This window comes from Dermacentor silvarum, chromosome 4 (genome assembly GCF_013339745.2).
Source record: "Dermacentor silvarum isolate Dsil-2018 chromosome 4, BIME_Dsil_1.4, whole genome shotgun sequence".
NCBI classification, from domain to species: Eukaryota; Metazoa; Arthropoda; class Arachnida; order Ixodida; family Ixodidae; genus Dermacentor; species Dermacentor silvarum.
Window position 1 is genome coordinate 47730048 of NC_051157.2, and position 17580 is coordinate 47747627.

Genomic DNA, 17580 nt, shown 5'->3' on the forward strand with positions numbered 1-17580 from the left:
CCCATTATCGCATGACATGTTAAATACATTTTTAAGATTTTGCAGTGGTTGAAATTGTCTAGAAAATCGTTTACGCACTCATAAATTTGGTTGAGAACCATAAACACGTATAACCCTCCCTCCCGTCCCCCCACGGCCTTTTAGATGCGAAGCACCTTATGGCGGGGGCTTTGTCCGTCCCTCCTTCCGTACCGCGACGTCCCACACTTCCACAGCGCATGCGCGTCCCCTCCCCCTCTTCTCCTCTCCTACGCTCCCTCCCTTTCTCTCCTCTAGGAATTCTCAACTCTACGGAGCGGCGCCCGCGTCCCACATCTCCACAGCGCATGCGCGTCCCCTCCCCTCTCTCTCCTCTTCTACGCTCCCCCCTTTCTCTCCTCTAGGAATCCTCTACTCTACGGAGCGGCGCGCACGACAGGTGGTGCGACAGCTGCATACTCCGCTGGGGGCGCCACGGTTGTTCCGCGGTATGAAAATGACGGAGCGCGCGCGCCTCATTCTCTCTCCTGTGCAGCGCCGCGATGAGCGCTCGGGCCGTTGCCGCGAAACGGGAGCGGTGACGTGGCGATACCGAACTTCGGGCTCGCGAAGCCGAAAGGAAACGTGAACGGCGGCAAGCGGACCCTGCACTCCGGGCTCGGGAAGCCGAATCGAAACGTCAACGTCGAGCGGTGGATCTCCCGTTCAAGGTAACCATCTCCCCGCTGCTTCGCATCCACACATGGTTACTTTTGCGGGAGATGGAGTAATTTTATTGCCATAGCAATTATATGGACACTCCAATGCAGATTTCTGCCGTCGGCGTCGGCGTCGTCGTCGCCGTCGCCGTGAGGTTCCGTATGACGTCAACGGCGACGAAATCGTCGCCGCGCTCCGGACGCTGTATGTGCGACTGAAAGGGCGCGAGGGACCCGCGCGTTCACGGGGGGCGAACGCATGTCGGAGAGCAAACGCGCGCTCTGCGCCGTGCTCCCTGAAGGGCTGCAGAATTAAGCGTCTCTTTCCTCCTTTCCATATACAGAGAGAGAGCAAACGCAACTTTTTCCGTCGCGCGAAAGGCTGTGGGGAGACGGGAGGGAGGGAGGGGAGGCGACATTTAGCTGCGGCACCAAATATGTATTTATATAAAAACGCCGCGCGCGTTCCGTGCGAACGCGGGCAAAACGCCGACGGCGTCGACAACAGTTCTGCGCGTTGCTGGTGCTGCTGCATGTCCAAGTTTATACAGCTCATAAAACTACTATCCTTACACCGTATAGCTCTCTACTAATTTGCTATCGCAATTGGTGCTTCGCCTTTCGGGTGAAACTGCGACAAATTTTATTTTATATAAATACGCATTTGGTGCCGCAGCTAAACGTCGCCTCCCTTCCCCTCCCGTCCCCCCACGGCCTTTCGCGCGACGGAAGAAGTCGCGTTTGCTCTCCATATATATGGTGATTGTAAAGGAGGAAAGAGACGCTTAATTCTGCAGCCCTTCAGGGAGCACGGCGCAGAACGCGCGTTTGCTCTCCGACGTGCATTCACTCCCCGTGAAAGCGCGCGTCCCTCGCGCGCTTTCACTCGCACATACATCGTCTGGAGCGCAGCGACGATTTCATCACCGTTGACGTCATACGGAACCTCACGGTGACGGCGACGGCGACGACGACGGCAGAAATGCGCTTTGGAGTGTCCATATAATTGCTATCGCAATAATAGCGCAGTTTTTATTTATTTATTTTTATTTATTTAATCATACTGTCAACCCTCTGCTGAGGGTTCTTACAGGAAGGGTTTTAAATACAGACAAACCATATATGTTTTGTATACATTAACAAAATCTGGAAGGCATTCGTCACAATCGGAAAACAAGCATGCGTCAGATTCTGAGATCGTTTGGAACCGTCATTAATGTTCTTTTGTGAGCCGCTCGCCTAGCCAACGGCAAAACAAATGACACAGTACAAGATCAATATTGGTGTGACCTCACTGACCATTGTACACCCGCCATTCATGATAGCGTTGGGCATGAGAACTATACCATCGGCTCGGCGATCGCCAATCGCAGACGGCGCTTAACATAAAAACGTTATGAGAACACGAGCCTTTTACGAAGATATATGCCCTGTCTACTGTGACGATACAAGCAATAATTTTTATTTATTTATATTTTTCTTTTTTTGGGCAAAGTGGGAGCATATAGCCATTACTCCCATCCCACTCTTACGATAAAAGAACTATAGTGAATGAATAATCAAAGGCGTTTCAATTTCTTCAACTATGAATATACGGAGGCGGTTTAAAATTGAGAACATTTTACTCTCTATTCCTGTCCGGGAGAATCGGTTGCGCGGTGCAATTGAGGGCGTGTTAGAATCAAGTAAATGTGGTATACGACATCTAGCGAGGCTGCTATGCGACACGCATCCACCCCTTTGCCCCGTGGTTTCCGGGACACGCGATGGTAGTGCCGTGGACGATGTCAGTAGAGTTCTTTTCTAGACAATGAAGCGACTCTGAAAGGGGCTATGGATGTAAAGTTTTACAGTTCTCTCACTGTCTCCGTCGCTCAGAGGGTGCCGCTCAGCTCCCCATGTACGCTTAAGATGAACATGTTCTACAGAGACTGGGCCCCTATTTTACGCTATAATTACTCTCAAGAGAGAGAAGTTTTATTCTGCAAACTGTTCATTACCCGAGTCGTCGTCTCTGGTAACAGATTAGGGACCGAAATAACAAAGCGAAAATTCGTAAGTTATGTTTTTGCCATTGGCCGGCCGCCTTCACTAATAACATATCCAGCATCAGGATTCTTTGACGTCGGCTCTTACGAAGAATTCTAGCATGAGATTTTTTGTGAATACGGGTGCTGGTGGTCACTTTAAGGTAGAGAAAATTGCAGAATGCGGCATATGGTCGTAAGAGGAAATGCCAGCCAATGCATATGCTGGACATCGAAGGCAGTCAGCCAAGGCCAGACAGTTCTTACTAACGAAAAGTTTGTGAATTTGTCCCTATAGACGTTCAACGGGGAGGAAAGCTATACTCGTTGCACGTTCGCACGTCATCGTTCGCATCCGCATGTATAGGGAGTAACGGTTGCTCGAAAACAGATTCCATGTTCCCTTCGATGTTGTTCATTACTGTACGTCCTCGCGAACTCACCGAAGGCGTTGTGTCCCCAGCCCAGCACGGTGGCTATTCCGTGCATTGTCGCAGCCGATTCAGCATTCGGCAAGCAAGCGAACGGCTGATTCACGCCGCGCTGTCGCGCTGGTATATCCAGCAGCAGGAGGGCAACGTCGTTGTAGTGGCGACGGTCGTTGTATTCCGGGTGCAGGTGCACCGATGCCACGTTTCTCTGCACGAACGTGGCGTTGCTCACGTCCGATATGTTGACGCCGCCCACTCGTGCGATGTACTTGGTGCCGTTCCTGCGACAGTGGCATTGAGCGAGACAGCCAGCTTATAGAAGTACGGAGGAGCCTCTAAATTTAGCGTGTCCCGAGCGAATAGCGTGGCCAGTGGGGCCGGTGCTGTTTATATGGAGTCAGTGCTGCTTATAATACTATATATTTGCTCTCAAAGTGCGATACAACGAAGAAAAAAAAACCCGGAGATGTGCGCAGCTTTCATCAGCCAGATATGATAGACAGTGGCCAGTTGTTATACTGCATATATGCTACAGTAATTATACGTTGGTAATATCACAACATATTTCTATGGATAGTATATCACTTCTTACTGCAGTGACACCATAAACGTGCATATTTAAACGATCTGGAATCGTGTGCGCAAATCGCTTTCGGGATTTCAAAACCAGGACATTAAATGCAAAATTATAGCCGACTGAGAAATAAGAACTGAAGAGGGCCATCTCAGTGGATATTCACATAGCCTTAAAAAAGGTTTGGGTAGCACGGTCAGTAATCGAAATCTTGTTTCCAAGAAAATTGAGATTACAGACACAACAACGCGTTGGCTGGAAACTTGGGCAGCGCTACAAACAAGAGAGGCGTTTGACACTGACGGGGCCAGAAGACGCAAATAATATCAAAATACAATATGCAGCTTGATATATAAATTATCAGTCATTAAAAGTGTGTCTCCTTGCGTTACTCTCATTAACTGTTATTCACTCTTATTCCCGTAGTGCTGGTATCTTAGCAGAATAACTCCGAGACGCGTTGCACACATAGTAACCGTACGGGGAAGGGGTTTTTTTTTTTTTTTTTTTTTTTTAAGGAGTAACTGCATCGTTACAAGCACGCTGGATTTGAGGTGTTGGTGCAAGCTGGACATTGTGCTGCGAATAGCCTTTGGAACAATCAAATTCTTCTGAACATACGTAATGTTGCTTCAGATACGTGTACAGCCAGCATTTATATTTAGAACTTCGTGAAGCGCGGATGCTCACCTATTGTGTTTTCTTCCGACTACATCTGAACCACATCTGAACAAAAGCTCAATGACTAGCCATTTTATAAATGCTGGGCATTTAAAAATTCACCAGTTTTAATGCTCACTGCCGCACATATACTCACAGTGAATATACGAAACAATGAGCAGCAGAGAGAACGACCCGGGAAGTTATCAGCGTGCCGCCGCACCAGTAGTTGAGAATTTTCACTTCATCTCGAAATATGGCCACCTGAAAAGAAACGCGCGCAAATGCTGTATTTTTCTTAATGGAGGCGGGATTCCATCGATAGCATATACGAGAATTGTCGCGTTTGGTTCGCGAGCTGCCAGGGATGCATGCAAGAGCTTTCGTCGGATGAATCAAGTTTCTTTTTCACCCCGCTGTAGAAGAGAGACAGGCATTTGACCTAACAAGGTAGTCGTTTTACTCAGAGGTAGTCAAGGCAACCAGGTGAGGCCTGATAGAGAGACAGAGAGAAAGCTCTATTTTGCTCATATGATTCCATCTACGGAGCCTCTTCCTGCGAAACACAAATGTGTAATTTTGCTAGCCAGGCTAATAACCATCCCTACTGAAGCGTTTCATATGCATTTTAATAAATCAATATGTTTTCCGTACGATCCTTATGGAAAGATCATGGAATTTATACTGAATCTATATAGATTTCGTACGAGCTACACGGAAACATATGGAACGTTTAAATACAGATGGCCAGCCTTACTGTGCTACTCATAGGTCTCATAAACGGTCGAGATGTCTGGCGAGGTTTTGTTAATCTAGCTTGTGCAATGTGAAGACTCGCAAGTCCCTGAAGATACAATTATTTGAGATATCTGGCTATTTCGAGGCCATAATCTCTCGGATTATCGATATTACGAAACTTCGCCGCCGAAATGTCACTGCGTACGCCATTTTTTTTTTTGGTCAGAATTCGAGCCAAACAATAATTACGAGATGTACTGCATGCGATGTATAGCAAGATGAAGGCAGCCCTCCTCGAATAAAAAAAATGTCGGCAAGAAGAAGCGTCTTGCCGGGCACAAATGGATGCTGTGTGCTGCAAAACGTGGTTTATAACACGAACAGTTCCGTGCGCTTGTCCCGGAAGTCAAATAACACGAAATTTCTGGAATGAAAGAAGAACGTGAACAGTACGTTCCTCGTGCGCAGTTTGAAATAAAATTTCGCTCGTCATGTGTCTCCTTGCGTAGCATTTACTTTAAAGGTATCACCAATTAACGCTTCGCTTAACTTAGATTCCAACAAGGGTGTTGTATCTGCCGTCTTTTCTTACTTCTTTCGTTTCCTTATTAAGCTTTCTAAGGCTTTAACAAGTTGGTGGATGAACAGTAACGAATTTGAGTAGTAAATCACACACCGGTTACTTACAGCAAAGGCGTACTTTCCGAGGTTTACAGAGCGGCCTCCGAGCACGGTGGGAGTGTACCTCCCTGGTTGCATAGAAGATGACTCGGGTGTCTTGCCACAATCTGTACACGCGCAGATGGATTGAAAGTTTGATGAGAGCACAGAGATTCCGTATTCACAAGAAGCTCCTGCGCTAGAATTGTTTGCAAGAGCAAATTTCAGATAATCCTGCTGCTGGACATAGAAGGCAGCCCGTCAATGGCCAAGAACATTGACGAAGTTTTGTGAATTTGGCTCCAGGTTCACTTCTTCAGTACATAACGTGCCACTGGATGGCGCACAATCATTGCGCGTCAAACAAGGAAAGATTCCCACTTTTAACGAAAGTCGAAAGCTCGTATTTAGCAACAGTAACAATGTTCTAACGGAACGAAAAAAGGGGCAGCTCTTACAAGAACTCAATGTGACGTGCATACTATCGTCAACTTATCGTCTATGCGAGGCAATCTCAAAGGATACGATACGCCTATGTATACATTAGAAGTTGCGAGTTCAGTTGAATGACACGCTCATCATATGAAGCCAAAATTGCGCAAGGGGCTGGACTAACATCCACAGCTCTCATGGAGCTTTCTGAACCACACAGTTCTAGGTTTCTTTAATCGCCGTAGGCCAAATGGACCTTCACAATTTGACTGGACGGCACTCAATCATGAGAGATTAACTGTGACACCCATTTACTCTCGAATACGCGTCTTATGTAGAGCTACCAATATTAGGACCTGCAATGCATCGTCACCCTTCTTCTTTTCTTTCTTTTTGGCTAACAAGGAATACAGGTGTTTCGCAAACCTTCTAAGCGGCTATTCTCGGAAACCACGCAATTAGGGACCATGCGCACAAATCTCGTACGCAAGTGTGTTCATCATCGGTCAATGTTTGGGCATCAGCTGTTCGTGATAGTGATAGTAGTGATGGCGAAGCGACCGCCTCGGCGATGGTAAGTTGCGGACGGCACTTGCTTAAGATAATTTACGTATGTTAATACAAGTCCAAGGCCCGTATTCACAGAGGAGCTCTTACACTGGGATTGTTCGCAAGAGCAGATCTCTGCGAATCGTGATGCTGGACATATTAACGAAGGCGGCCGCGGTCAATGCCACATAGCACTTACGAACGGAAAGCTTCGCAAATTCGGATTTAACATATGTGTTTGGCCACTCCTAATCTAGGTGCCCTACCAGGAGAGCAAGACGACAGTCAGCTTTGCTTCATCCACCCTATTTCAGACTCAGCTGACCGAAACAATAGAGAGATTCATAGAAAGATAGAAGGTTCGAAGTGATTAACTGCGGTAGAACGAGGAATGTCACTGAAACCAGCGTTTTGACAAGGGGACTTGCAGCAACTCACTATTTGCTGTAAGTGCAACGAGTTGTTGCCCTGAAGAAGACAAGTCGCCTTGACGGAACTTTGGCTTCAGCGACATTCCTTGTTTTACGACAGTTAACCACCTCAGTCGACAAATGTAACAGAAACTGCACGTAAGTGTTTACGGGGAGACTTTCTCAAGGCACTTCTGAGACGATCGCAAACCTTTCCCGCCTCAGCGATGAGTGTCTCAAGAGTGCGTGCTTTGAGAATGGATACATGCAACGTACACCTGTTGTTCTCGAGCACGATCTGTGTCATGCGAATGGCTCTGTTGAGGGCCACACTCGACATGTCGTCGTCAGGTGGTGCAGGAGTCGTCTCTACGGCACCTATATGTTGCGAGCCTTGGCGTAAGAGCCTCGCAGGACAGCAGGCGTACGGCGTGGTGCCTCGCAGGTCGCACAGCGGTGGGAACTCCTTGCGGCGCACTTGGTCGCGCAGTGGCACGCAGCTCTCCAACGGCAGGCAGGCGCCCTGCTGACCACTGGGTGTCTCGCACTCAGCCGATGGTTCTGCGCGATGATTGCCGTGTCAAATTTAAGGGACATTGAAGAGACGTGCTAAGTTAGGCTACACTGATACATTGGACTTTAGACATTTGCTATAGACAAACAACCAATTGTATATAAAGATTCAGCACCCTAAACCAACTTGGACAAAGAGCATGTCGCACCGTGTGCCGCTCCCGCCGCTCAGCCTAAATGGAAGGAGTGGGTCTGTTGTGTATGTCAGAGGCACTGCACAAAAGCATGACTATCACAAACTCTCAGAATCCTGCTGCAGGGAAACTGGGTCTTCTTTTTAACGACGTTCCCGATGAAAGAGGTCAGTTCTCAAATAAGAACGCTCGCCTTTCTTCCTCCACATGCAGAGGGCAAAGTTTGATCGAATGGGTTGGGTGTGTTTGGCGAAGGCAACAAAAAGTGATGTGCAGTCTTACCATCTGCCGATCCGGAAAAAACGACAGGAACAGGCGGCTGGCTATCTTGAGCGGCGCGGTGGGGCTCTGAAAGCAAAAGTGTTCCACAGAGTGGCGTTTGCCTCGTAACATGGGTGACATATATTACGCTTAAAAGATTTTTCGGCGGTGAAATAAATAGCGAAGCTGAGCTCAGCTTGTTTTCAACGACGGCAGGAGACGGAAACGTATGTGTAGAGACTCACTGTACTCATAGTTGCTAAAACAGAGTGGCTGAATTCGTTCACCTACACTTTTTCCTACCCCCTCCCTTCTCTCCGAAATCAGCCGAGGAAGGTGTCAGCTTGGGGATTGCGTTTTAGCCACAATTACACAAAGTCTTAGCAAAGTCAAAGACTTTTGCTAAATCGACAGTTTTGTTCATTATGATAAAGCCCTTACCACTATTCCTGGTATGAATGGTGCAATTGTAATGACATGGGTTTGATCAGAACGTGCGTAAAATAAAGAAATCAAGAGTTCTTACGCTACCTTCTTGTTGTTCGCCGACGGCTGCTTCAGATCGGTCCGGTGTTGGCAACGCCGGCGGTAAAGTCGCTGCGCATATTGTAAATATAGAGCACCCAGACACAAAGACGAGAACGTTTTCTTGTATCACTTTTTTTTTCCTGTAAATACTAAAGGTTACGTCGCTAACCAAGTCATAACGAAATGGCCGCAGACCTTGCTGCTGCGTGAACGGGGCTAGGGTTCAGCGTGAGTTGCTAGGCATAAATTTTCATACTAATATTACTTAATATATATATATATATATATATATATATATATATATATATATATATATGAAACTCTACACCTAAATAAGAGTTCGCAGTCGTTATTTCCATGCCCTATGAGCACCTTCAATGGTTTATTTTGCCTTTTGTTGAACAAGTCATTGCGCTCTCTACCAGCTATACTTCGGTAATTTAGCATTAGTCAAAAAAGAATGCAGACTTTTGCTTAAAGTAAGCAAGGACACTATGTGTAAATGTTAGAGCCTTTAATCGCATTATCTGTGTTAGAATCTAAGGTGCTCAATGCCTGCTGCCTTGAGAAACACGACGCAAGAGTTTTGTGGAACTTGTTTTGCATCTAAGAAGATGCAACATTTTAAAGTATCATTGCTTGTGCTAAGGAGAGTTCGGAAAAGAAACCCACACATTTATGACGGTGCGACAATGAACACCATATGCATTTTCCTGTACAAAAGGAGAAAGCCACTAATGTTTTTTTTTTTTTTTTTTTGCACCTGTTTGTATACTAGTGCCTGGTGCTTAGTAGCAGGTTGTTTAAAATAAGCTATGGTCAATATACACGTTTAACAGCAGCCTAGCACATTACAATGTAGAAATGTAATAAACGATTATTGAATAAAAAATAAATATTATATATTCAATGGTTCTGTGATGGCTTTTGATTTCTTGTTGAATGCCCCTGAAATGTGCCATGGTGGGTAGCACGCGAAAAGGAAGAATGTAGATGGGGGGAGGTTCAGAGAGAATGGGGCTGCAAGTTCGTTTAGCCCTGCACAGGCCTATGCTTCCAACGATTTTTTTTTCTCTTGCTAGAGTTTCCCACGAATTACATTGATAGGAAGATGTCTGAGAACAAAAGAACGAGTCGTGTCACATCGTCAACGTTTATGTCCTACCCCTCAGCAGCTAAATCAGCAGCAGCTAAATCAGCAGCTGCCTTTTTACTTCAATTTGCTGGCATATCACCTCGCAGCCAAGAGCCCATGGTGTGTTCCTTCCAGCAGTCTCTATGTCTTCGCGAGGTGACGAAACATTCATAGAAAAGTGAACGGGCTTTATCAGTTCAATGTTGTTTTGTGCCAATAAATACTAGAATCTCCAATTTTAATAAAGGTCAAAAGATTCAAGCTGTCTCTGAATTTTTATAGAAATCTTGACGTCCACAAAATAAAACGTATTTGTACTCTGCTGGGCGCGAGCAATTGCCACTTATCACATGAGTGTAGGATTGGGCTTGTTGGTAGAACGTGGCTTAATGTCTGGATACCCAGCGCAACAAAAACGGAGGGGACAGCACTCTGTTCGCTCTTCTGTCCCGTATGTTCTTGCTGCGTTGTCTATCACGACATCACAGCGCTTGTCGTTTGAAATATCGCTCTAAATGAATATTCATATGATTCGTTATTACATGTCCAGCTTTTTTGTTTGGGCGCAGGAGGGGAGGGGGATAGAGAGAGAGAATAGGTCATACAGTTTGCACGAACGTTTCTAATGTGATGTGTTCCCTCAGCGAAATTAAATTATTCTGCAGCGATTTGTTAAATGCGTACAACAGGAAGGAAGTCCAAAATTTTCACGCCAAGCTTCGCTTTACTTGCGTTTACATTTCTTCTCATTTCTCTTAGTAAAACTTATATCAATTATAACGTTCTAAAAAAGCTTTGGTCCTAAACTTTACTGATGAACCTGCATTTGCTTTCTGTGTCGGCTTCCTCTTTCTCAGTATCACTTCATCAATGCCCAAAAATGTTGCGACTCAGTTACTACTAAGTGGTTCGTTTGAGAAAGGAAAGGTTAGCGCTTTCTGCGGCCCTTGAGGCTGGCCAAATGACATGACAGTCATGAAAACATGTTGACGTTTGTTTCACTTTGTAATCTCTTCTAGGTACTTCCCCAGAGCCAAGCCATCCAAGCCTTCGTGGAGTAGCTGAGAAAAACGAGCCGGGGTTTTCAGCACTTGTCTTATCACGTCACTCTAAGCACCGCACTCGCTGGCGTCAACTTTCGTTGCCGGCATCAGCGGAGTTTTCATTGCAACCCGCGGCCAAGGAGACATGACAAGTGCCACACGTACTTAAGAATTTTATAAATTCTAGGCACACGTGCTCATATTTGTATCCCCTTAAGATTTCGCCATTAAGTACCCAGGCATTCCTCCGCTGAACTGAAAACGAATACGGTCAACACTTTGGCCGTGATACATTCGCTGCGGGTAGACAATGTATTACGGGCCAGTAAATTAAAGAGAGAATGAAGCGGGCCGTCAGGCAGTCTTTTTGCCATTGTTTATACAGCTTTTCCAGCTCTCAATATTCTTTTGCGTTGTTGGATTCTCCGAGAGTCGATCATAATTTTTGTATAGAACATTATAAAAACATTAAAAGAAAAGAAAACACGTCGTAGATGCTGTTGTTTAGTTGTGGCTTCAAGTCATGGTCGCCTTACGTGCGCAAATTCAAGAGTCAATTTACTTTTCAGCCGGCAGCCTCGATGCGAGGTACATTGTAACGGAGTACGACGTGAATGCTCCTGGGAAAAACTTATACAAACTATATGCAAGTAAGTCGAGTTTTTCATAAATATTTGTAAAACTCCTGACTGAAATTAGCTCTTATACGTACAATTCTAGCGTAGGGACGTTTTGTGAATTCAGCCCCAAGGCACGTATTCAAACTAATTCCAAACGAGAAATATTTTAGAGAATTTTAAGCGTAATGCCTAAGTGTTCACCAAATTTGATTGAACTTCGTTTTATTTTTATTTTTTTATTTTCAGCGGATTCTTACCAAGAATGAAATGGCAAGTACGACCATGCACATTACCCCCATTCGCTCACCCTCGACTTGCTCGCCAGGAGTCGCCGTCGTCCCGCGTGGACGGGCTCTGAGCGGACAGCACACAATGGGCAGCAGAATCTCGACGCCGCAGAAGATGGGGAACTTGAGTCGGCCCACGCCCCTCAGCGACTCCAGGCACTCGTGCACCGGCATGCAACGGCCGTCGGTCAGCTCGAAGTTGCGGGTCGGGTGCCTCGCGCGACAAAGACCCCTGGTCGCTGAACAGCCGGAGGCACGTGGGATGCAGAAAGAACGAGAGAAAATCAAGGACGTATTCACTTGACGAACAACCACATCACAACATGTAGGATTCTTCGATTCGAGGCTGAGTGAGTAAACGCTGGGCTAGCTTTACAACCACCCGCCCTACGCACGTGTTTAGGGCTGCCTCGGTGCACCTCAACAACAGTAACAATAGCCATCGCGAGAAACGCTATGATCCAGACACACGTAGCTGTCGACTCTTTCAGAGCGCAGATTCGTTATCTGTCAAGGATCCCCGACCATCACCTAGCTTCGCTACCAGCCGAGAGACCTCAAGCGACCTTTTCAAAACTGATTAGCGCACATCGAGAGTGCATACCGTCATCTTATACACCGGCGGCGAAGCCTTCATCTCCCCTGTGGTGCCTACAACAGCCTCAAGTGAATGTTTACTATTCCCAGAATCACCAAGGCTAATCATCCGTTGCCGGCTCTGAAGAAACTGACGCTCCTATATACTGCACCAGACATTTCATGACTGCATATATATATATATATACTGCTGGTTCGACCTCACCTGCAAGTTCAACTGCTGCATTCGTCGTCCCAGCCAAGCAGGTTACAGTTAAATTCAAATTGTCGCATATGACCATCTACGTCGGCAGAACTTGCAGCCCTCCATGCTGCTGTGACCTACGTCACCGAAGAGCCGGCACAGAAATTGATCATATTTTGTGACTCTAAGGCAGCTCTTCACAGTATTAATTCTGCCTTAGATCACAGAACTTGCGAGCAGATGATATCCGACATCAGGGAAGTAGACCACCATCCTCGGGAAACAGGGCACAACATGATCTTTCAGTGGATTCCTGCTCACTGTGGCAGCGTCGGCAACGACATTGCTGACAGGGCTGCCCGGTCTGCCCACGAAGACACCCAGACGCGTCCAATACCATTGGCGAGGACGGACACGGCCAGGGAACTCCGTCTGCTTGCACCCGAAAAGTCACAAGCTTTCTGGAGTTCTAGTGCCTTAAATTGCCGATTGTATAAGCTGGACCCCTTGCTACGGCTACAACTGCCAACTAGCCTTTTCCGCGGCGAAACAACCTTGCTGGGCCGCTTGTGACTGGGAGTGGCGTTCACGAACGCTTACTCATATCGTATGGGAATGACCGAGAGCCTGATCTGTGACTCCTGTAGGTGCGAGGAAACCATCGAGCACCTATTGTGTACCTGTCCTCGCTACGACGTACAACGCCTCTCTCTCAGGACAACTTTAAACCGACTGGACTCGAGACCGTTCTCTGAGTCAAAGATACTGGGGCCCTGGCTACACCCGTCACTGGCCCAAAAAGCTATTCGGGCGCTGGTACACTACTTGAAGTGCACCGGTTTAAGAGACCGCTTATAGTGTCTCTGTAATAGTCCCACGTGTACTCAGCACTCACTCCCTCTCCCTCTTTCCTCTTTCTATTCCCCCTGTCCCTTACCCCTTGTGTAGGGTAGCAAACTGGACGCTCGTCTGGTTGAACTCCCTGCGTTTCCTCTCCTTGCTCTCTCTCTCTTTCAATCAGTGCGTACCTTCAAATGTACGCAAAACTGTACTCTCTCTCCTCTCTTTCAATTTTCATCCTATATTTCCTTCCCCCAGTGCAGGGTAGCAAACTAGACGTACGTCTGATTAACCTCCCTGCCTTTCCTCTATTCTGTCTCTCTCCCTCTTTCTTTTGATCTGGACCCAGGCCACCATGGGCTCAATCCGTCAATGAAGGCGCTGCTGTGTCCTTTGGAACTGCGCCATGGACTGTGAGCGTTGTTAGGATCCCCATCGTTTCATGCACAGACGTTTTTTTTTTTTCTCGCTTTCTTTTCATCGTTGATTCTTTTATTCTCCTCCCTTTCAGTATTTGTGGATTTTTTCCCCTACAGGGTTTTCCCTCTATATTTCAAATCGTAATATTCCTGTCTTATATCGTGTTATTTCTGTTGGAGCGCTTGAGTGTTTACAAGACACTTCACAGCAGTGCTAATGAGCCAGTATAAAGTAGCCCGACACCATTTCCAGAGCAGAACATGCTGATTTGAGTATATGGAGCTATTCCAACTGATAGCGTAGCCTTGTAGGAAAGTAGGAGCGAATATCGATCTAGGCACTAAATTTGGCCTATTTCCAAAAAAACGTAAATTTGTACGCGGACGAAAAGGATTCATATAGCTTGTCTCCTTGAACGTTCCTGCTTCACTCAATCAGTCCCCCCCCCCCCCCCCCAATTAATTTTGCGCAGCAAAGAAGACAAATTCCTTAGCCCTCAGCGACGCGGATAGCAATGCCTTCTTGTCACTGACATGAGATAGTTATGTATCGAAGGGACTGCCTGATCGCATCATGCATACTTTCGAACATTTTATTTTCTCGATTTGCTGTTTTGTTTCTGCGCGTAAATTTAGCCAGTACAAAAAAAAGAGAGGATAAAACAGTGGTTGAAAGCCAGTGTCTTATGCGAACTCCTTCTTTGTCCCGTGCGCCAAGTACTTCAGCACTATAACCCACTCAGGAGTTCCTGTTCATGGTAAAACGAAAACAGACGACAAAAAATACATGAAGGAAGATCGTATATTATGAAATTGCACTGAGATCTTTTCCTTCGATTTTCTCCCCACCAAAGTGCGGCCGTATTTGCCAGGGTTCTAAGCTCTGACTACGTAATCAATGTCAGTATCCTTGAGAAGTCGAAACCTTAGCAGTCGAACTGTAGCGCACGCTTAGGGCGTGCTTCTTCGAGTGCTCCGGTAATTACACCGATTTTGTACGTTTCTTGGAGGTAAAAACTCCTCGCCTTTGTGTGCTATTTCAAACACCGCGTGTTGGACATTGTAAAAGTGATTTCTGTTCGTCGGAACTTTTTACAAACTGAGAGTTTTCAGCTGATATTTCATGATGATGGTGATGACTATGATGATGATAGCATAATAATAATAATAATAATAATAATAATAATAATAATAATAATAATAATAATAATAATTAACAGTTGTAAAACTAGTAGCAGCAGCTGGCCGGGGTTTATGCCGCGAAGGCATTCCAGGGACATGAAGGAATTTATGGTGGAGGGCTCCTGATGAATAGTGACTGTTAGTATATATTTTTCATGCACGCGGAAGTTCCCTGCTGTACAAGTGCGCCTGCTCTGTGATGGTCAGAAGCTTTGGCGTAACAATGTTGCAACCTTTCTAAAACGTACTAATAAGTGAATCAGCAGGATGTTCAGAATTACATACGGACTAAGCCTTGCCCAGACACTCTGGCAACTTATCCTCCTGAACGCCGCCTTTCGAGTTATCTGGTTCAGATTACATTAAAGCGATAACATTGGGACAAGTTGGTTACGCGATTCTACCGGCTCAAAGAGGGAATGTAAGTAGACCAACAGTAGCAGCCTAACAGTTAAAAAGATGTGGTTGATCCCTCTTATATAGGAATCGGTATAGAACACGAAAGTGAAACGTGTCTTCACAGAAGTAGTGTAATGTTTATTGCACATTGATATATAATGTCTATTGGTGTTTTGTGGCTAAAGCGCCCTTAGGCGTTGATGCACCCACGCTGACGCCTGGTGGCACGTCTCCTCCATCACGACTACCAACGTCGATGACCATGAGCAACCGTCGTGCATATGGAAGCTGCACTACGCTGCACACGCTAGCACAACGCGAAAGACGAAGCACGTAACTGACACACTAATACAACGCGCAAGACAAAGCACGTAACTGAATCGTCACCGAGTCAAATCAGCGCGTACAGCGCGTCGTAATTGCAGCCTCCGCGATCAACTTCAGAAACATTTTCAGAGCTAATTGCGGAGGCCACGCTCCGCTGTGCTGAGTACGGTGAACGCCAGTGGCGTTGGTAGTGCTTCTTGATGCCAGCGTCCCTTCGAATGCTGGCATCGAGGCGTCGTAGTGCTGAGACCACCGAAGCGTTCACTGTCGGTGCGCGTTAGTGTCATAATGCAGTACTTCTCTTTTCTGCTCGTAGGCGGCGGCACCGCCCCGAGCAAGAGCGCGGGTACACGGAGGAGTGTTAGATATATAAGGCGCGTCTGTGTAGCTCTCTGCAAATGCGTTTGTGGCGCAATGGGTTAAACGCTCCGCGATCTATCGTCGCGGACCGAGAGGTCGTGGGTTCGATTTCCAAATTTTGCATGTTTGTGGAACTTTTTCTTCTGGTTTCTTTCTTTGTATTATGTTCGTGTACATTGTAAGCTGACGTATTTCCGTGACGGAAATACGTCAGTGAAGTCTTGGTGGACCCCGGCATAAAACACTTTCGTGTTAAAATAAACGTCATCATCATCATCACCATCAAATATATATAAACATCATTCCCTCCAAATTCATATCTTCAAGAAGCAGAGCTACGCATGTTTTATTTTTCACTACGTTTATCCAGCTAATTACCCAAATTTAAAAAAAAAGTGTCGACGAAAGTGATCAATAGAGAAAAACACCAATATCATGGGCAGTTTTGACCCCCATTGAATTCATACCTATTGTAGTAGTACGAAAGATGATCGGTTGAGCAGTACGAAAGATTACTGGATTGTGTCCAGCGTTCTTTAGTTCGACCAAGCGGTCTATTTGCATATAGTTTGCTCTGTATTGACTCAAGCATGCGCGAAGGCGCCCGAGAGAGGGCTAATTTTAGGACTATTAAAAGGGCTAAGTTTTAGGGCTACTAAAACTGACTACTGACACGAAGCGATCAACGCACTTACAGCTGGCGGCTTCCGCCTCCTCGTGAAGAAATAAAAGGGCGAGGAGGTCAAACAGAAGCACAGCGGTGCAGGCTCGCCGCCGCCGCATCCTCCAGCCCGCAGTAAGCATCGTGTCTCCTCCGTTTCCTCTTGCCGGCTTTCCTGTACCGGGCACACAAGGAGGTGCGGCCTGTCCGCGTCCGCACCACCACTGACGGGTTCCCGCCGCCGCCGCCACCGCAAGCGCGCTCGATGAGACTCGGTGGCCGCAGACGCGTGCGGCCTTGCACAACAAGGCCGCAACAGATCGTCTTCTTTGACGCACGCTCAAGATCTGCGTAATCAGCTGAGCGCGGGGAAAGCCCCTCCTTTCCTTTCCTCGGGCCACGTGCTCACTCTGCTCTCACTCTTCTCGTGTTTTGCAAGTGTCCGGCGACACCTTTCGGCGAGTGGGTGCGTTGTGTAGTGTATAGTTGATGCGAGGTGTATAGCGCGTCATTAAGGGGGACGATGGGGAGGAACGCGCTACAACACCTCGTATTATGGAATATCAATTGACCTAAACCCTAGTTTTTTTTTCTTTCTTTTTACGATGTGTGGACATGTTCACAGCATTTCATAGATCAACACTAATGCTTTCGCGTTGTCGTCAGATGTAGCCTCGACGGGAAATGGGACTGCACGTGGCCCTTCGCAAAGTAAGGGGAGGAGTGAGTGAGTCAGTCAAATTCACCATAGCCTCGAGACTATAGACTGACCTATACTTGACCCAATGTTATACGCTTGACATGTTATACGCTGCGTGACGACAATGAAGAATAAAGAAACAAAAATCAAACATGCGCACAAACATAAATGA

General features: G+C 46.6%; 1 protein-coding gene across 3 annotated transcripts in view; it reads right to left on the bottom strand.

Moving 5' to 3' along the window:
- The window catches only part of LOC119448597 (prostasin), a 24121-nt gene extending 7085 nt beyond the window's left edge, over positions 1 to 17036 (bottom strand). The window contains exons 1-8 of one of the 3 annotated variants that reach the window (XM_037711830.2): positions 16743 to 17036; positions 11760 to 11978; positions 8658 to 8723; positions 8148 to 8213; positions 7435 to 7719; positions 5795 to 5895; positions 4527 to 4633; positions 3148 to 3416 (exon numbers count right to left, since the gene is read on the bottom strand). In XM_037711830.2, the coding sequence (XP_037567758.2) occupies positions 3148 to 3416; positions 4527 to 4633; positions 5795 to 5895; positions 7435 to 7719; positions 8148 to 8213; positions 8658 to 8723; positions 11760 to 11978; positions 16743 to 16851 (1222 nt within the window). In that variant the 5' untranslated portion in view covers positions 16852 to 17036. The remainder of the gene's footprint in view (positions 1 to 3147; positions 3417 to 4526; positions 4634 to 5794; positions 5896 to 7434; positions 7720 to 8147; positions 8214 to 8657; positions 8724 to 11759; positions 11979 to 16742) is intronic. The other 2 variants (XM_049665550.1, XM_049665552.1) reach the window with 2 other exon arrangements.
- Between the last annotated feature and the right edge of the window lie 544 nt (positions 17037 to 17580).